The sequence below is a fragment of the Triturus cristatus genome, chromosome 5_2 (genome assembly GCF_964204655.1).
Source record: "Triturus cristatus chromosome 5_2, aTriCri1.1, whole genome shotgun sequence".
In the NCBI taxonomy this organism is placed as follows: Eukaryota; Metazoa; Chordata; class Amphibia; order Caudata; family Salamandridae; genus Triturus; species Triturus cristatus.
The window spans coordinates 216,347,205-216,368,751 of NC_140588.1; the positions used below are offsets into that span (position 1 = coordinate 216,347,205).

At 42.7% G+C, this 21,547-nt stretch overlaps 1 protein-coding gene across 3 annotated transcripts in view; it reads right to left on the reverse strand.

The window, feature by feature from the left end:
- ZNF236 (zinc finger protein 236) overlaps nucleotides 1–21,547 on the reverse strand; it is a 1,017,074-nt gene that overhangs the window by 373,217 nt on the left and 622,310 nt on the right. For all 3 annotated transcript variants that reach the window (XM_085606997.1, XM_085606996.1, XM_085606998.1), the window contains exon 22: nucleotides 7,091–7,498. In XM_085606997.1, coding sequence (XP_085463123.1) covers nucleotides 7,091–7,498 — 408 coding nt within the window. The remainder of the gene's footprint in view (nucleotides 1–7,090; nucleotides 7,499–21,547) is intronic.

The window sequence follows — 21,547 nt, forward strand, 5'->3', positions numbered from 1 at the left end:
GGCTTGGGAGGGGCTGAGAAAGCATGCAGGACTGAACTGTACACATGCCCCCTCTATCCCTTGCTCCCACCTCTGCTGGGCACTGGCGATAGGCAGTGTGTGTGTGTAACCATTATTACTTTTGCTGCCCTGTATCCAGAGGGCAAATTTGTTTCAGGCTTCGAGACCACAGTATCTTCTGCACCCACCATGCTAGATACCCTTTTACATTACCAAATCTAAGCTACTTGCCGTGCGCTGCATGACACATTTCCTGTCTCTCTGCCATCACTCTTGGCACCAGAACACAAGCTCACCATGCAAACTGATAACCAATCTATATGATATTACACAGTCTTTGGCGCCACCGACAGGGCCTGCAGTACGGTTGGTGTGGGAGGCAGACATGGACCCCACCAGCCCCTCTCACCAAAACTGACAAACAGTGGTCTTTCTGCAGCAGTCAATTGAAATTGCTCATCCCCAATTACAGATTGCACCTGATCCATTTCAGATTTCTACACTGCATATACCACACCCCACTGCAGCTCCATAAAATGGGTCTCGCCACGGATTCTCGCTGCTTCAGATGTGCTTCTCCCCTAGTCTTAAATTCACCTTGCCTGGCAATATCTGAGAGTGGCAGCTTAATGGGAGGATGTGTTCCAGACTAAACACACCATCACTGGGCACTGACTTTCTTGCATTCTGCTGGTGTGTCTGTTAGGGCATGTCAAGGATGCTCCGGCTGGCGACTGTCAGCTCAAAACCATGCTACTCCTTCTGGCGAAAACCAGTGTGGCCATGCACTGGGGCAGCCTCCACTATTCGGGCATGGCTGCAAGTCACTACATACTGCCAGGAGCAGCTGTCAGACTTCTGGAAGCAAAAGCCATTCTGCTCCCACCCCAGGGACATCTATGAACCTTTCTTATCCTTCCTCCACCATAGAAACTCTCCATCGCAGCAGTTAAGGGATACAAGTCTCCAAGACGATTTGGATCAAGCATGTACTCAAGCACCTACCTAAATGCACTGAAAGGCCCCTACATTGCCGCACTATGACCCATGGCCAGCACCAACCTGTAACCAAGATAATGCATGTGGCATCATACCATGCGGCATCATACCATGCTATGTAAGGAACTATAATTTTACGTGAGGGCAACCACAAAGGAGATTGCTGTGCATATTTGCTTCATTGTCATGTACTGATTCTCTATCGTGTCAACTCGCCTCTCTCCCACTTCCCACTCCTTGCTTCCTCCCACCTCCCCTGATATCTGTTCCTCCCCTCCCATCTGTTCCTCCCCTCCCTATGAGAGGTTATGATTGTTGTACTGTTTCTAATGCCAATAACAAATATATATATTTTTTTAAAACAGCACAACAAGCCTCTTTGAGATAATCACTCTTATACTTCACCATATCAGGCTGCGACTCATAATACATAGTATACATATATAACTGTAGTGCTAGCTTGCCATATCCTATTCCAAATAAACATATGCTCTAATTCATTGCTATTTTTTAAGTGTTTATACAAATGCTCTTCATTTCTTTCCAAGTTGATAAACTACAATAAAAAAATTAAAACAGGAAAATAGAGGGAGGGGGTGTGGTAGCATGTGAGGTAAATGATTCATCTCTTTCAAATGTGCAGTAGGAGTCATTGACCAAAACAAGTTTTCAAAGCGACGATGTGTTGGGAAAAATTGATCTAAGTCCTAGAATTGCATCTCCTGCAGTTTCTGTTATGATTTCAACGTACCAGGGAGTTCTGAGACATCCCAGGAGCAAAAGGGATCTTACATTTTTCTGCTTACTCTTGCTGTGCAGCCCCTTGCTTGGTTAACAGGTGGTAATCGCCTCATAATACGTTGCACTACTCAAGTGGGTAAGGGACTTCACGGCTACAGGAGTGGAGATATTGCCCGAGTGGGATTGATGTGAAAGATGCCACTGGAAGGTGGCTATCTTGAACCCCTGTCAAAACCCTTCAATTTTACCAACAACTGTTGATATGGACTATGATAATGACCTCCAGGCATGGGCCTTATTTACCATAAAGAGGATGAGACTTACCCAGTTTCCGAGCCCTAGTTTTTGCCAATTCATTTTTTTTCTTCAAGATAAATTCTAATATTACCTGGGGATGGGTGATTCTTGATACAGCTCACAATGAAAGTTGCCCTTAAGGCGCTAGCATGCACTAGATGGTGGATGGCCAGAAAGTACACCCAGAATAAGCAGGGATTATATTTTGAATGTCGAAGAAAATAGAAAACTGGTTTGAAAAAGAGGCAGCTATAGACCAGCATTAGAGATACCAATGGACAAAACATAAGGGAAGAGAAAAGTCTGCAAAATTGTATGAGAGAAGGTGGTATGGCAACATGCCCATGCAAGCATGGTGCCACCTGTGCAAGGCCATTGGCTCGAGATCATGGAGGAGCAGTCTACAGTCTAGCCAATGCAGGACAAGCCACCCACAGGCTAGAAATACGAGAGTAAAATTGTGAGATTATTAAGGCAGTTTCTTTCCTTTGTAATCAGACGACATAAGCCATCTGAGATTGCATGCCTTATCAGCAATTCTATTTAAATATTAGACAGTCGGGGAAAAATTAAGCTCTTGGTTATTCCACTTAGACCAGCAATTCCAATAAGGACAAAATAATCTCTACCAGATCTGCTGCTGGCATTGTGTTAAAGGATGCAAGACCTATAGCAGTCTTGCGATAAATGGCGTCAAACATTAACACATCCAAGAGTCGGTACTCCCTGTTGACTATTGTCCAGACCCATAGTTAAGTTTTTTTTTAATCACAATTAAACGTCTGTCCTGTAGAGTGTGAAACACCAACTGCATGCCATACAATTATTTGAGTCAATGTTATCTTGCTACTGACTAGTCACACCCGTGCCCACAATCTTCGCAGCGAAGGGGAGAATAGGGAGCAATGAAAACATATCTGTAATGCACACGTTACTTACTTGTGTAACGATATAACTGTAAGAGACATTAGTTAGTGATAGATTCCTTACCTTAGAATATCCCCAGGTGTCAGACTGGATCTGGAAAGTTTTCATCAGCAGAGAGTAACAGGCTTTAATGCACAAGACAACCCATCGGGAGATAGTTCGCTTGTGCACAGCCCGGCCTTTCTTGGCACCGACGTAGTCAACAAAGAGCTGGTCATCCACCCAGAACTGTTGTGTGCGGTTGAGATAGAACGAGAGCGCAGGTTTTGGGTCTCTTGAAGGGTGCGGAGGCGGAAAGAAAGTGGGCAGAGTTAAAGTTTGCCCGAGATGAAAGGCAGAGACTACTTTAGGTAGAAAGGAGGGACGCGGTCGAAGCACAACCTTGTCTGGATGAATCGCTAGGAAACTAGGTTTGCAGGAAAGAGCCTGGCGCTCACTCACCCGCCGAGCGGAGGTGATGGCCACCAGGAAGACAGTTTTCAAAGTCAATAACCGCAAAGGACGGTTATGAAGAGGCTCAAATGGGGCGCACATCAGATATGAGGACCAGGTTCAAGTCCCATTGAGGCATCACAAAAGGAATAAGAGGGAAAAGGTGAGTAATGCCTTTGAGAAATCTATTGACAACCGGGGACTTGAAAAGAGAGGGCTGATCAGGCAACCGAAGAAAGGCTGAAAGGACAGAAAGGTAGCCTTTGATAGTGCCCAATGCAGAGCCCTGCTGGGCCAAAGAAAGGAGGAACAACAGGACCTCAGAAAGAGGGGCAGCAAGAGGATCAACAGATTTCGCTGTGCACCATGCCACAAATTGTTTTCACTGACAGGCGTATACCAATTTACTGGAGGGACGCCTGGCTGCCAAAATCACATTACAGACTTCGGAAGGCAAGTCAAATGGAATCAGCTGTCGCCGCTCAATCTCAACGCAAGGAGGTGGAGGCTGGACAGGTTCGTGTGAACCGTCCCCTGTTGCTGCGACAAAAGATCCTCCCGTAGAGGCAGTCGGATCGGGAGATCCACGCTCATACCGAGTAGCTCGGGATACCAAACTCTTCGAGCCCAGTCCGGTGCCACAAGAATGACTTGGGCCCGGTCGCGCCTGATCTTCTTCAGCACTTTGGGCAGAAGTGGTATAGGCGGAAAGGCATACAACAGACCGCAACTCCACTCACAATGAAAAGCGTCGCCTAGCGAGTGCCGCCTTGGAAAATTCATTGATCGAATTTGACAAAGTTCATACGCCATAGAGCCCTGAAGAAGTCTTGGGTTTTGACCCTGGCGAAACACGTGTTGGCTGGGCATATCGATCTACAATAAATACAAGAACACAAATCACCTGGAGTGTTCTGCGATCATTGCACTTATTGAATTTACTTTAATGAGCATTGTATTAGATGTATGTTGATGCATAATGTGGCAGTACTAGTTGCGCATCTCTTCTTTATGTGTGCACAGGCCTATACAGTATAAACCTAAGGGCGTTTGTGTCTATTCGAAGGGTTCAGGGTTTTTCCCTTCACCTGTAGCACCATATTATTTTTGGAAATCCGAATACTTTGCGAGGAAAAGGAGGCGCCATCGCATACCGCACTAATACAAACCAGTTGTTTGCAATGATGCAAAAACACCCATGGGCTGGCCGCATATTAAGAATCCAATGGTTCTAGGGCCAACATTCTAAACATTACAATGTTTGAGATCTACTGACTTGAATTTGAAGATTACCCTCTCAATCTCTGTTCCACTCTGTATACCTAGTCTCTGACAGGTCATAAAAATAATTGAATTCTAAGGCATCCACAATCTGGGCAGAAGTCTTAATAAATAGGATTATAACAGTTTCATAGCAAAACATTCCAATGTGTTTCCTCCTCCTTTAAGTTATCTACTGCTTAGTCAGAAATAATATGCTCAGAGGGGGAGGGGTAGTAGATGAGATTAATTACAAAGACCTGGTACTCTGCAACTCTACTACCAATCACATATATGAGCAGCAAGGAAAACCATATGCTGTTGAGAAGAGAACTAGGGAACAGTTTTTGCAGCAGACGTTTTCCTCCTAAGCCGGTTTCTACATCTTTGAAAGACTGCATCTCAATGAGCACCCTGAAGCCACGTCGTTTCAGTGCCAGTGACGGAACACAAGCACCATTCAGCACTTGCTTCCTTTATGGTAAGTAAAAGGGATCAATGTCCGGTGGCATTACATATGGGTTCCACTCGTACAGAAGCACCCAAAGGTAATGAACCAGCTGCCTAGTGATTCTTTAAAACTTCTCCAGCAGAAAAATGGTTTGCTCAGTCTGAGAATGATCATTATGATTAGGTCACCAGATGATATCTCATGTGCTTTGAAGCTCTAGAATTTAAAGTTTAATCAGTGAGGAGCCATTTGCTCTAGAAAGGCCATAGCAATAGTTAAAACTATTTTCCAACACAAATGTTGAAGTTTTTCTTTATGCAAAAGATATGTTTCGGAAACCCCACATACATCACTATGTTATAGTGAGTTATGCTTTATTACATAGAGCAACAATCATTAATGCAAATTATTATTTAATTTAAGTATACCCGTACAACATGCACATCCCTCAAATTCAAAGAGCTTGGGGTGATACCACCTATACAGAGCGATAAAAAGGCATAAAGATCTAATATTAACCACCAGAACCACCAGGATGTTCGCAAGCTCCAGCCATCACCTCAAGGAAATAGTTGCATAACCACTCTTCCTTCACAATCAAATATCTTAGAGCGGAAAAGACAGGACTTAGCCACGCATCCTTCCATTAATGTCAACACTTGTAAACAGAGTGCAGGGACACTTGGGTAATAAAAAACAAAATAAAAAATAAAAAAAGAGGGGGGGGGGGGGATTGGAGGTAGGATTCGGGAAGTGAATTTCCCTACTGACTTGCATTGACATTCATGGATACTTTTCTAAGCAGGAGAAAACTAAAACAAAGCCAATGTTTCTGCTTACAAAATAGGGAGTGTTTCGCCTAAGTTGGAATCATCAACATGCATGATACTACACTACAGTATCATGCATATCTGCATGCATTGTATGTCTCACTCAGTTATTTGCCCTGACCAATCCAACATCCTAACATCGTAGAGCAAAACTTCGTGGGGTTCTGTATCAGATGGCAACAGGCCCCCAAGTTAACTCAGAAGTCCACTTAAAATAGAACAGAACATGCACACAACACAGCTCAGATTACCTTAAATGGATGTCGAAAATCCTCAACAGCATCCAACATGAATGAACAAAACACAATCTCTCATGGAACACATTAGTCAAACTTCTGTACATATAAGCACAGCACATACATTCCATAAAGTTGAGTGCCAACATGCTTCCAACAGCACTGTAAAGTAAAAAACAGCACATATACAGGTCCAACAAAAAATATTAGCTAGAGCACTCAATACACATCTAACACTACACAGAAATAGCACTTGGATGGATATCAGCATGCCCACAACAACATTTAACCATACCATCAACACTCAATAACAATACCCATCCAGAAAGAACTAACAGGTCAGATTAGACAACAATAGATACCAGGAACCTGCAGCACCATTCAAAAACTCCAATTTAATACATACCCAGTGAATTGTGCAACATACCCAGTTAACAGTACAAAAGCCACATACTCTAGTTACCACCTATGCAAAGGCAATCTCTCCGGTGGGACTTGGCTAACACTTCTAATCTTCAATAAGAGCATGTCAAATATTTGTGCACTACCTGGTTATTGCCCCAAGTCACTAACAACATGACTCCAGTCTGCGATGGAATCTTTTAACAAGGGCAGGAGGCTAAAGATTCAGTCTTGCGCTGAAAAGCTGTACTAATGGTAGAATGCCCACCCTGTAATCATAAGTTAGCAAATGGATCCATATAGCACTGCCAATATCATATTAATTCAACCTAAATATAGTGGTGATGCCCAGTCAATTTGTATGTTACAATATCGAAACTCAATGCCAACATTTTCAAGTCTAAACAAATTCTACTTTCACAGGCAAACATTCGATAACCTACTTTTTATGCAACAGGCATCTTCTTGTACAATGCTATAATAAAACATGGAAGCACTGAGTGCTATTTTCTGACCTGATACAGTAGCAGGAAGGATAGCCTGGCTTGCGAGTCCTTGATGGAGGAGGGTCGACTCAAAGTGATTTGTGTGCAAATTGTTTGTAATAAAAACACTGGGATCGGTTGGGGAAGTATTTAGGAGATTTGCTGGCTGCAGAGCTTCTGTGTTAGTAATAGTTGTGGACATGGTTCTCCGTGGAATCAGTGACATGCTTCTGCGAAAAAAAGGCCTTCGGAGTTTCTTGCCATCTGGTTTATAGTGGCACTGTATATGTGCTTTCCGTCGTCCTGATGTACGGAATCGTAGGTCACAATGTGGACATTTAAAAGGCTTGGCACCTGTGTGGAGCCGCATATGAACCTTAAGGCTCCCTTTTGTGGAAAACGAATTTGTACAAACGTGACAACTGAAGAGTTTTTGACCTAGAAAAATACAAAGGAAAAAGAAAACCCATCATTCACAGCAGTGGAGAAGACGTCACAATACAAACCATTTTTTTCGACTTGTACCACATGGATAGAAATAATTGAAGCAATTTTTGGTACAGGATGTGGTCAAGAAGGATAAATTCCAGGTAAAGTTTATTCAGTTAACATTTTTTTGAAAATAACGGCTATTAGATAATGTTTTCAAATTTAACAGGACATTTATGTTTTATCTTCACAGCTTATCCCAGTGAGTCAATGAGGACATGTCCTTATTCTGTCTTTCTCTTAGCAGGTGACTAGGTATTTGCATCAAGTAGATATGGCTGTGCTGCAACTCTAACACACATGACTTATTCCTCACCTTTTAAATATGCCACAGGTGTCTAAGTGGATCGCACAATTCTGTAAGAGCACCCCTGTGCACCAGTAGGTTGCATCGTGCGGCTTCTTGCTTAGTACGTATGTCATTCCACTCTGGAAGTATGACGCGGAGCCCCATTAATGCAGCACCCAAGTGTATCGACGTCAGTTGCTTTCAAGGCTGTCCGCACCCCAAGACGCAGAGCCCATTAGCAGATCGGATGTGCCGAGTGTGCAGATCTCTAGAATTAGGCCCTTATTAGATAGAAAAAGGAGCCCAGTTCACAGAAAGGGGTGGATGGAAGGTCGGTAAGGAATCTTTAGTTGGGTACAGGATTGACCAGAATGAGAGTTTTTCTAATGGATACTTCTAACTGCAGATTCCTCATCTTTTGAACAGACACCAACAGTATCTCCCAGATGGTGAGTCTGTTCATTGGCCCAGATCACAAAAACCTGCAAGACTGAGTGCCCCTCTCAATGTGTTGTAAGGATTAGATCTTTCAGAGCAGAGACCCCTTTTTCATTTTAGTTTGAAAAACAAGTTATTCAGTGACGTCTTATCTGGTATACACAGGATCTAGCTGCAAATTCCTTACCTTTAAATTCTCCCCAGACACAGGAGTGGAAAATATTTTCAGCAGTACCTCTGCGCATCGGTAGAGGGCATTGTGCGACTCTGTAGTGGCATCGACAGCGGATGTGATGTCGATAGAGTCCACATAGGCCTCTTTCCCAACATGCTGATATCAGTTTCTACAGAGACTACATTGTGTGCCAAAAAAGCAGAGCCACTTACAGAAACTGACCAAGGAAACGGTGTACCAGTAAAGAGATAGCTCTGTCTCGCCGTCAATACAGATGTATCTGCAAGAAATATCCCAATATCAACCCGGAGGAATATCCCAATACCAACCAGAACATTAAAGAGAGGAATAAATCAGTTTGCAGAACAGGGAGAATGGGAGGGTTGGTAAGGAATCTGCGGCTAGATCATGTCTTTACCAAAGGTAACTTAATTGTTCATCTGATAGAGACATCTAGTCACAGATTCCTTACCTCTGAATTAGATACTAAAGCAAAGACATCCCCGGAAGAGGGCCTGTAAACTGATTGGATCATAATCCAGATTAGAATTAGCCGGTGTCTAGCTGGAGCATAAGAAGACAGAAGAGACCCGCTGCTCCAAGGCAGAAAGGGTAGCAAGAAATGCTCTGCTGTCCAAGAATTGTGGTAGGAACCACAGGTAACAAAAACAAAAGAAGAAAAAGCATGTTGCTTACTCCTGGCAGAGGAAGAGAATAGTGTCCAAGGACAACATAGACCAAAAACGAGTGCACTGGCATGCCAGAACCTGAAACCGGGTCGGCCACGAGTAGGGTAATCCAGGAAAGAAGACTACTCTACTGTACCATAGCTCCTCACCATAGGAAAGCATTATCTTAGCCAAATTGTTTCATAGAAACAGAAAGAAGCACAACCAAGAACCTATGCACACAGGAGAGCATGGAGCAAGACCTGAACAAGAAGCTGGCAAAGACAAAAAGTACATTTGTCTTGATGAAAAAACTACGATAGATAAAGGTAGCTCCTCTGGAATCACCCAGTAGTAGCAATTGCTTTATTTGTTGATTAATAAAAATCGTTACAAACAGAGATAAAACAGAGTAGGTAAAAAATATTATTTGTATACACCTTTACACTGAAAATTTTAGCAGCAATAATAGAGAGCAGCATTGAATAAAGTGCGTTTGTGCAGAATTGCTAGAGGACAATTTCCAAACCCTATCGTTAAAATTTTAAAACGCTTTGTCTTTAGTCTTAAATTTAATTAACCAATCCTGTAACAGTTATGATGTAAATTTTGTGCAGAACTTTTTAAAAGCAGATTTTAAAAGCAGATTTTTCATTTTCATTACAATTTTTGCATTAACAACTTATTACTGTATTAATAATCAGAATCAGTTTTGGCTAATAGTTTTTTTTCGGCAATAAAGATAAACTTTACAAATTGGGAGATCAAGTGAGGCATTGACCCAGTGAGACAGGTAATGATGGTGTCGACATTTTCTCACCCCATTTTCATTAAAAATAGGTCTAAACAGAGTATTCCGCTCTTCTAGCAAATGGGGGCATGTAGTCACAATATGTATTAAAGTTTCGTCATAGGAACCACAACCTACAAAGGTTAGAGGACCATTTTTTTTCCCATTTGGGTATTCCGTCCTTAGTAGGGTATCTCCCAAACTGTAATAACATAAAATTGACCCTTAAGAATGATTTTAAGTGGGTCAACAAGTATTATTGGGGTTCTAATTTAATAAATGAGTTGGTAATTGACCAAGAATGATACTTTATTCTGAGCTCATCTTTATCTAGAACACTCGATAGTAGATTGGATGATTGATTTATTGTTTGTTTAAAAACAGATTTGCTCCTCACCTCTTCTTCAAAGGTTGGGCAATAAAAATTATTTAAACTCTCGCTTACAAAGGATCTCCAGCTGCTAGCATGCTCATACCTCGTTATCTCCTGCCAGCACTGGTTTGCAAGGGTACCTTGTTCTGAGCGATATAATGAAAATACCATCTTTAAGAAGGCAGATTGCTGTACCAGGGATTGCCTTTTCAACTATAACTCGCGCGCCCACCAGGTGCTTCCAGTAAGTGCCACTGCTCTGCGTTGCAGAGAGGTGGTGGAGGCCGTGCCCCTTTTTACACCTCTCTGCAATGGCGCTTACTGGACGTACCTAGTGGGCTATTTTGCCCCTAGGGATCCTCAGGATTCAAGGGGACTTAATCTCCAAACTTAAAAAACGGCCACAGGGCATGTTTACACAGTGGGAAGGAAGGGGACGGGGCCTGAGGTGACGTGTGCAAACACGCCCTGTGGCGCGTTTTAAGTTGGGGAAATAATTCCCCTTCAATCCTGAGGGCCCCTGGGGGCTAACTACCCCACCAGGTGCTTCCAGTAAGCGCCACTGAGCTGCGTTACAGAGAGGTGGTCCAGGTCGTGCCACTTTTTACACCTCTCTGCAACGCAGCTCTGTGGCGCATACTGGAGGTACCTAGTGGGCTAGTTGGACCCTAGGGACCCTCAGGATTCAAATGAACTTAATCTCCCAACTAAAAACGGCCACAGGGCGTGTTTACACAGTGGTGAAGGGAGGGGACGGGGCCTGAGTTAACGTGTGCAAGCAAGCCCTGTGGCGCGTTTTAAGTTGGGGAAATAATTCCCCTTCAATCCTGAGGGACCCTGGGGGCCAACTAGCCCACCAGGTGCTTCCAGTAAGCACTAGCACCACTCCTCTGCGTTGCAGAGAGGTGGTCTAGGCCGTGCCCCTTTTTACATCTCTCTGCAACGCAGCTCTGTGGCGCTTACTGGAGGTACCTAGTGGTCTAGTTGGTCCCTAGGGATCCTCAGGATTCAAGGGGACTTAATCTCTCAACTTAAAATGGCCACAGGGCGTCTTTACACAGTGGGGAAGGGAGGGGACGGGGCCGGAGGTGATGTGTGCAAAAACGCCCTGTGACGCGTTTTAAGAGGTAGTTTTAATCCCCTGCCCTATTATATACTAGGGGCTTACAGAGGAGGTCATGCTGATCACAGGGGGACCCCAACGCATAGTGTTCCCTAGTGTATGTAGGTGTTTTCACTGTATTCTGAGTGTCTTTTAACATAGCACTGGCTCTAGGCCTGGTTAGTCAGACTCAGTTACCACCAATATCCGTCTGAAAAAGTTGAGGGTACAGGATGATTTTGCAACAAGGCTTCTTTCTGCTCTTCTGTTTGTTCTTTCTGCATGTTATCCTTCTTCCTGCACTTTTCTTCGTCTTTGAGGACTTCTGTTGCTTCTTTCTGCATTTCTTTTTTTTCTTTCTGTGCGCTTTTACTTCTTTCTTCACATGTCCTATCTCTGTAGGCATAGTTAGAAATTAGCATTTAAAAAACCTTAGAAATTCACTGAAAAAACCATAGGTTTCAGGGGCGTTATAGTTAGCTGGACTTTTCACTCATACAAAACCATTGAAATTCCCCCGTTATAGTTTGTTCGCTAACTATAACTCGCGCGCCCGCAATGCACTGCTGATGACGTCACATATTACATCACTCATGACATGGTCAGTGACATCACTGATGACATCTCAAATGACATCACTAATGACATCGCTGATGATATCATCCTTGTGATAGAGTGGCAGACCTCCTCTTCCCCTAATATAACCTTTGATACACACATTCAAAAATAGAAACTACAATGTTCAAAACAATGGACATACCAATACCAGTTACAACAACCTATTCAGTAATTCTAAGATCCACATACACATCCACTCATTCACCAACAGTCCTATACAGTCACTCATACATGTACTCACTCATCATATGTACTCACACCTATACATCCTGTTACACAACGCCACTCATCCATAGAGTTACTCACACACATAGTCACTCATGCTAATAAAGAATCAAACATCCATTTACTTGCATATACAGTTATACACACACCACCACACTTACTTCTACAGAAACTTACACATACTTAGTCTTTTAAACAATCACTTATAGAAACACATACTTATTCATACAGGAACTCTTTCAATCTCTCACTCTCACATATACTCACTTATATACACCAATAGTCACATATACTAGTTTAAAACATATGTAGTTACTCATAAAGACACTATTGAGACAGTCTATCACTCACTAACACACCCATGCACACACTCATCCAACCATACAGTCCTGCACACATGCTGTCTTCAACACATACAAACAGTGAGTCACTCATTCATGCACCTATGCACTACGTAATACCCCCACCGAACCATACAGACTCTCAGACACTCATACTGATACTCAAAAAACCAACTAATAACCTATATAGACACTCATGTAGCTACTCACCAACCCATGCAGCCACTTATACACAAAGTGAGAGACTGATACAGATATTTACGCATTTAAACATTACTCACTAAGCCATGTATTCACTAAGATACACTTAACCAGTCAGTTATACAAAAAAAAATTCAAAAACAAATCATCCATTTAGACACTTATAATATACCCATTTATTCTTCCATCGACCTTGAGATATACATATATAAAACATATGTAATTTTCAGAAAAACACACATTCACTGGATGATGTCATCAGTGATGTCATTTGAGATGTCATCAGTGATGTCATGAGTGGTGTCACTGACCATGTCATGAGTGATGTAATATGTGACGTCATCAGCAGTGCATTGCGGGCGCGCGAGTTATAGTTAGCTGAACTATCTATAACGGGGGAATTTCAATGGTTTTGTACGAGTGAAAAGTCCAGCTAACTAGAACGCCCCTGAAACCTATGGTTTTTTCAGTGAATTTCTAAGGTTTTTTAAATGCTAATTCCTAACTATAACGTGCCTGAAACCTATGGTTTTTTCAGTGAATATATATATACACATACACACACATATATATATATATATATACACACACACATATATACATATACACACACATACACACATATACACACACATACACACACATATATATATATACACACACACATATATATATATATACACACACACATATATACATATACACACACATATATATACACATATATATACACATACACACACATATATATACACACACATATATATACATATACACACACACATATATATATACACACACATACACACACACATATATATATATACATATACACACACATATATATATACATATACATACACATACACATACACACACACACACATATATATATATATACACACACACACACACACACACACACACACATATATATATATATAAAGACACACACACACACATTATCTACTGGCGGTCGCCAGTAGATAGTTATAGTTAGGACCGTGTTTCCATAGGAAATCCGCAACATTCTATTTGGAATAACTTTGGCGCCGGTCGACGAATCCTCGCGAAATTTTCAAAACTAATGGGGCGCTACGCTCCGCTCCTACCCTGAAAGTCTCGGGGGGATTCGTCAAGCGGGGGCTGAGAAAAAAGGGGGGTCCCAAAACGCGTTTTCCCCATGCATTTTTCCATAGGACCTTTAGACACAGCTACAGCCCGAACGGCTGAACAGAATTACTTGAAATTTGGCAGAGAGGTAGTCCTCAGGTCAAGGATGTGCCTTTTGTAAATCTGGTGTCTGGTGTAAATCTGTTCAGTAGGTCCTGAGAAAATAGCATTTAAATCAATATATATATCTGTAAGCGCGCTCCGTGCGCTTACCGTAAGCTTACCGTACGCGTACGGTGCCGTGCGCGAGCTCAATTCTGATTGGTGGTTACATGACTGTAAACATTCGAATCGGTCGAAATCAGGAAGTGTCGGCCGCCATTTTCTGTCTCTCGCACTGAGAAACAAAGGTGGGGAACGTGAAACGGGGGCAACGAAGAGAGTTGCAGACCCCCTAGTGTTTGTCAGGGGGTCCAAGAAGGACCCAAAAGTACGAAAAATAAATGTAATAATTTTTAAAAAAAATCGCGGGGTACGCGTACGGTAAGCTTACCGTACGCGCACGGCAAAAAATTTTTTTTAAAAAAAATAAAGAAGTAACAATCACATTTATTAAATAAATTAAAGGACCCACAAGGGAGAAAAAAACAAATGTTACTGCGTAAAAAAAGGCGAGGCGCGCACGGCATGGACTGCGCAACGTGGGCGCTCGGTGCGCGAAGCGCACCGTGCGCGCAGGGTGTGTGCATAGTGAAAAACCAGAAAAAAAAAAATAAAATAAATACATAACTTAGCATTTAAAAAACCGTACAAATTCACTGAAAAAACCATAGGTTTCACACACGTTATAGTTCGGAATTATCATTTACAAAACCTTGCAAATTCACTTAAAAAACCATAGGTTTCACACATGTTATAGTTAGCTGTATATTTCACTCGTAAAAAACCAATGAAATTCCACGTTATAGTTAGATCAGGTAACTATAACTTGCGCGACCGCAATCCACAATGTGTAATTTCAGATGTCATCATTGATGTCATGAGTGATGTCACTGACCATGTCATGAGTGATGTACTATGTGACGTCATCAGCAGTTTATTGTGGGCGCGCAAGTTATAGTTACCTGATCTAACTATAACGTGGAATTTCATTGGTTTTTTACGAGTGAAATGTACAGCTAACTATAACATGTGTGAAACCTATGGTTTTTTAAGTGAATATATATAAAGACACACACACACACACATATATATATATATATATATTACCTACTGGCGGTCGCCAGTAGGTAGTTATAGTTAGGACCCCTTTTCCATAGGAAAACCTCAACATTCTATTTTGAATAACTTTGGCGCCGGTCGATGAATCCTCGCAAATTTCTCAAAATAGGTGGGGCGCTACGCCCCGCTCCTACCCTGAAAGTCTCGGGGGGATCCGTCAAGCGGGGGCTGAGATAAAAGGGGGGTCCCAAAACGCGTTTTCCCCATGCATTTTTCCATAGGACCTTTAGAACGAGCTACAGCCCGAACGGCTGAACAGAATTACTCGAAATTTGGCAGAGAGGTAGTCCCTAGGTCAAGGAAGTGCCTTTTGTAGGTTTGGTGTAAATCTGTTCAGTAGATTCTGAGAAAATAGCCTTTAAATCAATATATATATCTGAGCCCGCTTACGGTACGCTTACCGTACGCTTACCGTAAGCGTACGGTGGCGAGCGCGATTCTGATTGGATCTTAGTAAACATTCGAATCGGCCGAAACCAGGAAGCGGCGGCCGCCATTTTGTGTATTTCACTCAGAAAAAAAAGAGTGAAAACAAGAAAAGGGGGCAATGAGGAGAGTTACAGACCCCCTTACATTTGTGAGGGGGTCAAAGAAGGACTGTAAAGTACAAAGAAAACATTTATTGATTTTAAAAAAAATCACGGGGTACGCGTACGGTAAGCTTACGGTAAGCGTACGGTAGAAAAAAAAAAAAAAAAAAATGAAAATCAGATTTAAGTGTTTAGATATTAGGGGGCTCTAAAAAGAGCCGTTGTGTTTATGAAATGATTTTTTAGTGGTACCTACAAGTAAGTACCGATGCAGAGTCTAAGGTTCAAGAGGAAGACTCTGTTCCCTTCATCATTGAAGTGCACACCATCTCCTCTATAAATGTCTTGCATGTCATAACGCAAGTTGTTGTGGTAAATGGCACCCATACCATAGTCACGGAGGAAAGCAGAAACAGATTTGTTGACGTGCTTTCTTGCTTTGTCATCGCACCGCGTGCCCACCGTGCGTGCACGGCACTAACTGCGTAAAGTGGGCGCGCGGTGCGCGAAGCGCACCGCGTGCTCACTGTGCGCGCACGGTGCGCGAAGCGCACCGTGCGCGCACGGAACGAACTGCGTTAAGTGGGCGCGCACGCCACGAATGGCGTAAAGTAACTTAGCATTTAAAAAACCGTACAAATTCACTGAAAAAACCATAGGTTTCACACACGTTATAGTTAGGAATTAGCATTTAAAAAACCTTGCAAATTCACTGAAAAAACCATAGGTTTCACACATGTTATAGTTAGCGGAAATTTTACTGATAAAAAACCAATGAAATTCCCCCGTTATAGTTAGTGCAGGCAACTATAACTCACGCGACCGCAATCTTCTGCTGATGACATATGTGTCTTTATGAAAAAAAAATATTTGTAATATATGTATAGCTAAAAATGTATGGAAGAAGACATGGGCAAATAAGTGTCTAAATACAGTATTAGCATCAGCAGAGGATTGCGGTCGCGTGAGTTATAGTTGCCTGCACTAACTATAACGGGGGAATTTCATTGGTTTTTTATCAGTAAAATTTCCGCTAACTATAACATGTGTGAAACCTATGGTTTTTTCAGTGAATATATATATATATATACACACACACATATATATATATATATATATACACACACAAACACACATTATCTACTGGCGGCCGCCAGTAGATAGTTATAGTTACAACCTAGTTTCCATAGGAAATCTTAAAATTCTATTTTGAATAACTTTGGCGCCGGTTGACGAATCCTCGCGAAATTTTCAAAACTAATGGGGCGCTCCGTTCAGCTCCTACCCTGAAAGTCTCGGGGTGATTCGTCAAGCGGGGGCCGAGAAAAAGGGGGGGTCCCAACACACGTTTTCCCCATGCATTTTTCCATAGGACCTTTAGTCGCAGCTACAGCCCAAACGGCTGAACAGAATTATGTGAAATTTGGCAGAGAGGTAGCCATAAGTTCAAGGAAGTGCCTTTTGCAGGTCTGGTGTAAATCTGTTCAGTATTTCCTGAGAAAATAGCATTTAAAAGCATATCAATATCTATACGCGCGCACCGTGCGCACACAGTGCGCGCACCCTGCCGTGCGCAATTCTGATTGGTTGTTAGATGTCGGTAAACATTCGAATCGGTCGAAACCAGGAAGTGTTGGCCGCCATTTTGTCTCTCGCAGTATGAGGGGGTGAAAAAAAAAGGTGGAGAACGTGAAAAGGGGGCAGAGTGGACAGTTCCTGACCCCCTAGCCTTGGTCAGGGGGTCACAGAAGGACCCCCAAGGGAGAAAAAACGTTTTATTTTTTTTTAAATCGCGAGGTGCGCGGCACGCACTGCGAACCGTGGGTGCTCGGTGGGCGAAGCGCACCGAGCACCCACAGCGCGCGCACGGTGCGCGAAGCGCACCGTGCGCGCACAGTTGACGTCAGATATTACATCACTGATGACATATGTGTCTTTATGAAAAATAAATATATGTAATATATGTATAGCTAAAGATTAATGGAAGAAGACATGGGTAAATAAGTGTCTAAATACAGTGATGTAATATCTGACGTCATCAACAGAGGATTGCGGTCGCGTGAGTTATAGTTGCCTGCACTAACTATAACGGGGGAATTTCATTGGTTTTTTACGAGTGAAATGTCCAGCTAACTAGAACATGTGTGAAACCTATGGTTTTTTAAGTGAATATATATATATATATACACACACACACACACACACACACACATATATACACACACACACATATATATATATATATACACACACACACACACATATATATACACACACACACATATATATATATATATACACACACATATATATACACACACACATATATATATATACATATTTATATATATATTATAGACAATGGGCAAGGACCCCAATATTACATAATGATGTCAGAGTAGCAGGCCAAATGAGCCACACAACTGGGGAAAAGGAGAGTGTGGGAAGCATGACACACAGAGGGAAAAGAAACCTCCGCTGGCTCAAGAAAACAAACAAGGCCAAGAGACTGATGCAGCTGCAAAAAGACCCAGAAGGTTATATTGTGAAAGAAGACTGCAGGGAGAAAAAAATCTCACTAGAGTGATAGCATTTCATGAACACAGATGTAGATCTTGATATCACTCGGAGTAGGATAGGAAGGCCTCTGGAACAACCGCCAGTAAGTGAGACAGACCAAGGAGGAAATGGCTGGGGCATTAGACGAGCAAGAGAGGGTATACCCTCTGCAAATAATAGCATGTATGAAAAGCTGAACCCAACATGGGCTGCAGAACGTAAGGAGAACAAGCATGGAGTCCATGGAAGAGCCTCTCTACAGGAGACCAGAAACAGAAAAGGTGCAGGCAGTATAAATATAGTGGAAGTAAATCCTGCAGAATAATACGTACTGAGAGCGCAAAAGCATTCAGCATACACCTGTACATGAAGGTAAAAACCACTCCACAGCTTCCAAAGTGAGGTGAAGACACAACCAGAGAAAATAACTCTCAAGAAGATAGATCACAAGATCAAAGAAGAACTGGTACAACTACCCCTCAATGGGCTAGACGCATAAATATGTTCCGTGTAGGAAAAAAGAGAAACCTTTGAATAAAAGAACAGTTGAGAAAAGGAACCTAGTTACTGACGAACCACTCTAGAAGAAAAGGAAAACAAACGGTCAAAAACCCCCGCTAAAAGAGTTAAACAACTCAGTGATGTCATCAGTGATGTCACTGAGCATGTCATGAGTGATGTAATATGTGACGTCATGAGCAGTGCATTGCGGGGGCGCGAGCTATAGTTAGCTCTACTAACTAACTATTACGTTCTAGCAACCTATGGTTTTTTCAGTGAATTTCTAAGGTTTTTTAAATGCTAATTTCTAACTATAAAGTCCCTAAAACCTACGGGCCCGATTCACAGAACTAACTTAAGACAAAATCCTAAACTTACTACTTTTGGTATTCACAGAAGTTAGGATTTTGTCTTAAGACAGACTTAAGACAGGATTTTGTCTTAAGTCTGTCTTAAGTCTGTCTTAAGTTTGTCTTCCGTTACATAAATAAGCATTGCCCCCAGGACAGTTTTTTCTTCTTCATTTTTGACCGGGTTCACACACCGACTACGGCTGAAAACGAAAAAAAAACATGCTTTTATTGGGCATGGGGGCGCCCTGTGGGACCCCGTGAGCAGGCCTAAGGGGTCAGGGGGTTTTTACCCTGCCCCCTTTCCTTTTTTTTTTAATGCTTTACTCACCTCTTTCCTTCTCCCTCGGTACCTCAAGCTCGTGCTCGGGAGGGCTCAGCCAATCAGATCTCACAAGTCTCAAATGTCGATATCTGTCAATCTTTAAATATCTCAAAAACTACTGAACAGAATTACACCATTTTTTTTAAAAAAGTGTGCTTTCCGGGCTAAGAGATATCCCTCTGCCAAATTTGGTGTAATTCCGTTCAGCAGTTCAGGCTGTAGCCGTGTCTAAGGTTTCCTATAAAATTAACATGGAGAAAACACATTTGGGACCCCCATTTTTTCTCGGCCCCTCCCTTGACGAATCACCCCAAAACTACCTACTGGGGAAGGAAGGTCGGCGCTTGAAACTGGCACGCCTCTTGGTCTGGTGCTCCGCGACTTGCCGACAAATCTTTGGTTTGAGCGTATGAGGGTACGCATCGCGGCGCCCCCCCAGCAGCGGCACTTGTGTTGGTACATTGGGGAAAGAGCAGCAGATTGCCTGTTGAAAGGACGATTGGAGGAAAGCCAAATCACCGTCTTCTTGCCGCAGTGGGAGAATGCAGCCTGACAGCTGACGGAGTCAGAGCATTATCATATGCAGGGTACGCAGTCACTGAACTATGTCCCCAGATGTGGACTGTATTTTCCTCACTAGCAGCATGATTTGGCCAACATCCTGCTGCATACAGGGATTTTAATATATCGCGAGTCAAAGGGGACAAAGTACAACAGGCGGAGTGAGTACTATCCTGAACCCGCAGTCCTCCTTCTAAGACCACGAGTATCCTCCAATGGGAGTTGATGTGTGAACTTTTAAAATCCCTGTCCGCGTTTCTCTGTCACACAAAGCTGGCATTGAGGAAGGCAACAAAGCCGAAACGCGTCTGCCAGGTGTTACAGCAGTGGCGAACTTTCAACAAAGTACGATGTGCCCAGATGGTGAAAATAAAGCTTTTCTGAATCGTACCTGAGCATGTGTCAGCCCGTTTTTCGTGGAAGCGGGATTGGTGGAATATATATGTACACATATATATATATATCCCTGCTCCAGCTTGTATCGTTCTGTAAGAAGCACTTGAACACCAACACAGAGCTTCAAGCATAAGCCCTTTATTGTTATGTATGGATAACGTCAGCCTGCTGAATCCTTTCGCAGCTGTTACACCACTCCTGCCGACGCATTTCGAAGTCCATCTTCTTTTCCAAAGGCTTGTGGTGAAAGGAAAAGCAGGGTCCGGTCACAGCCTCTCTCAAGTACACATAATGGCGGGCCCTCTGATCGGCTGCTCTGTATGAGATGCGCAAAGTGTTATGGGAGTTGCAGTGCCAGTTTTCACCTTCAATATGAAGTGCATAAATTATCCTGCTGGTAAAATCAAGGCCCGCAGATGAGCCTCGGCAGGCGGGCGCTTCCTCAATCCCTTGTTGGTGTCCCACATAGAGAGGCTGGCAAATGTCAGCCCCTGAGGCCCCCAGGTTCTTGGGGTGGTGCATCCTCGCAGGACGGCCGCCGCCTAAATCTCCCTGCTCCAGCTTGTATCGTTCTGTAAGAAGCACTCGAACACCAAAACAGAGCTTCAAGCATAAGCCCTTTATTGTTAGGTATGGAGAACGTCAGCCTGCTGAATTATATATCATTGTATTACATTTGACATGTAAACAATTATGTTTATTTACTTTATTTTAAAACAAATAAGCACCACAGGCACCCATGAAAGCAGCTGCCTGTCCATCCCATCTGAAAAATCAACAGCTGCCTGCTAAAGCAGTGCAAGACACACTGATAGGGGAAAAAGGCACCGCAGGGAGGGAACTATACCACGCGTTCCAAAACACTACTAGTGAAAGAAGAGTGTGTCAGGAACACTGATTAACTCCATAAGAAAGCGGAAGGAACACTCCAGGGATGAAGGGATCTGAACGAGAGAAATACCCTAGGCGGAAAGCAGTGTGCACAATGTTTCAGAGTACAAAAGAAAATCCCCTATAAGGGATACTAAAATACTATAAGCACACCCAGGAACACCTATGAGGCATACAAAAGTTTCATGAGGAATAGGGAACAAGGCAATAGTGCACTCACACAAAATACCATAATAATGATTATCTGCATGAAGTCTGAAAGAAAAAAAAC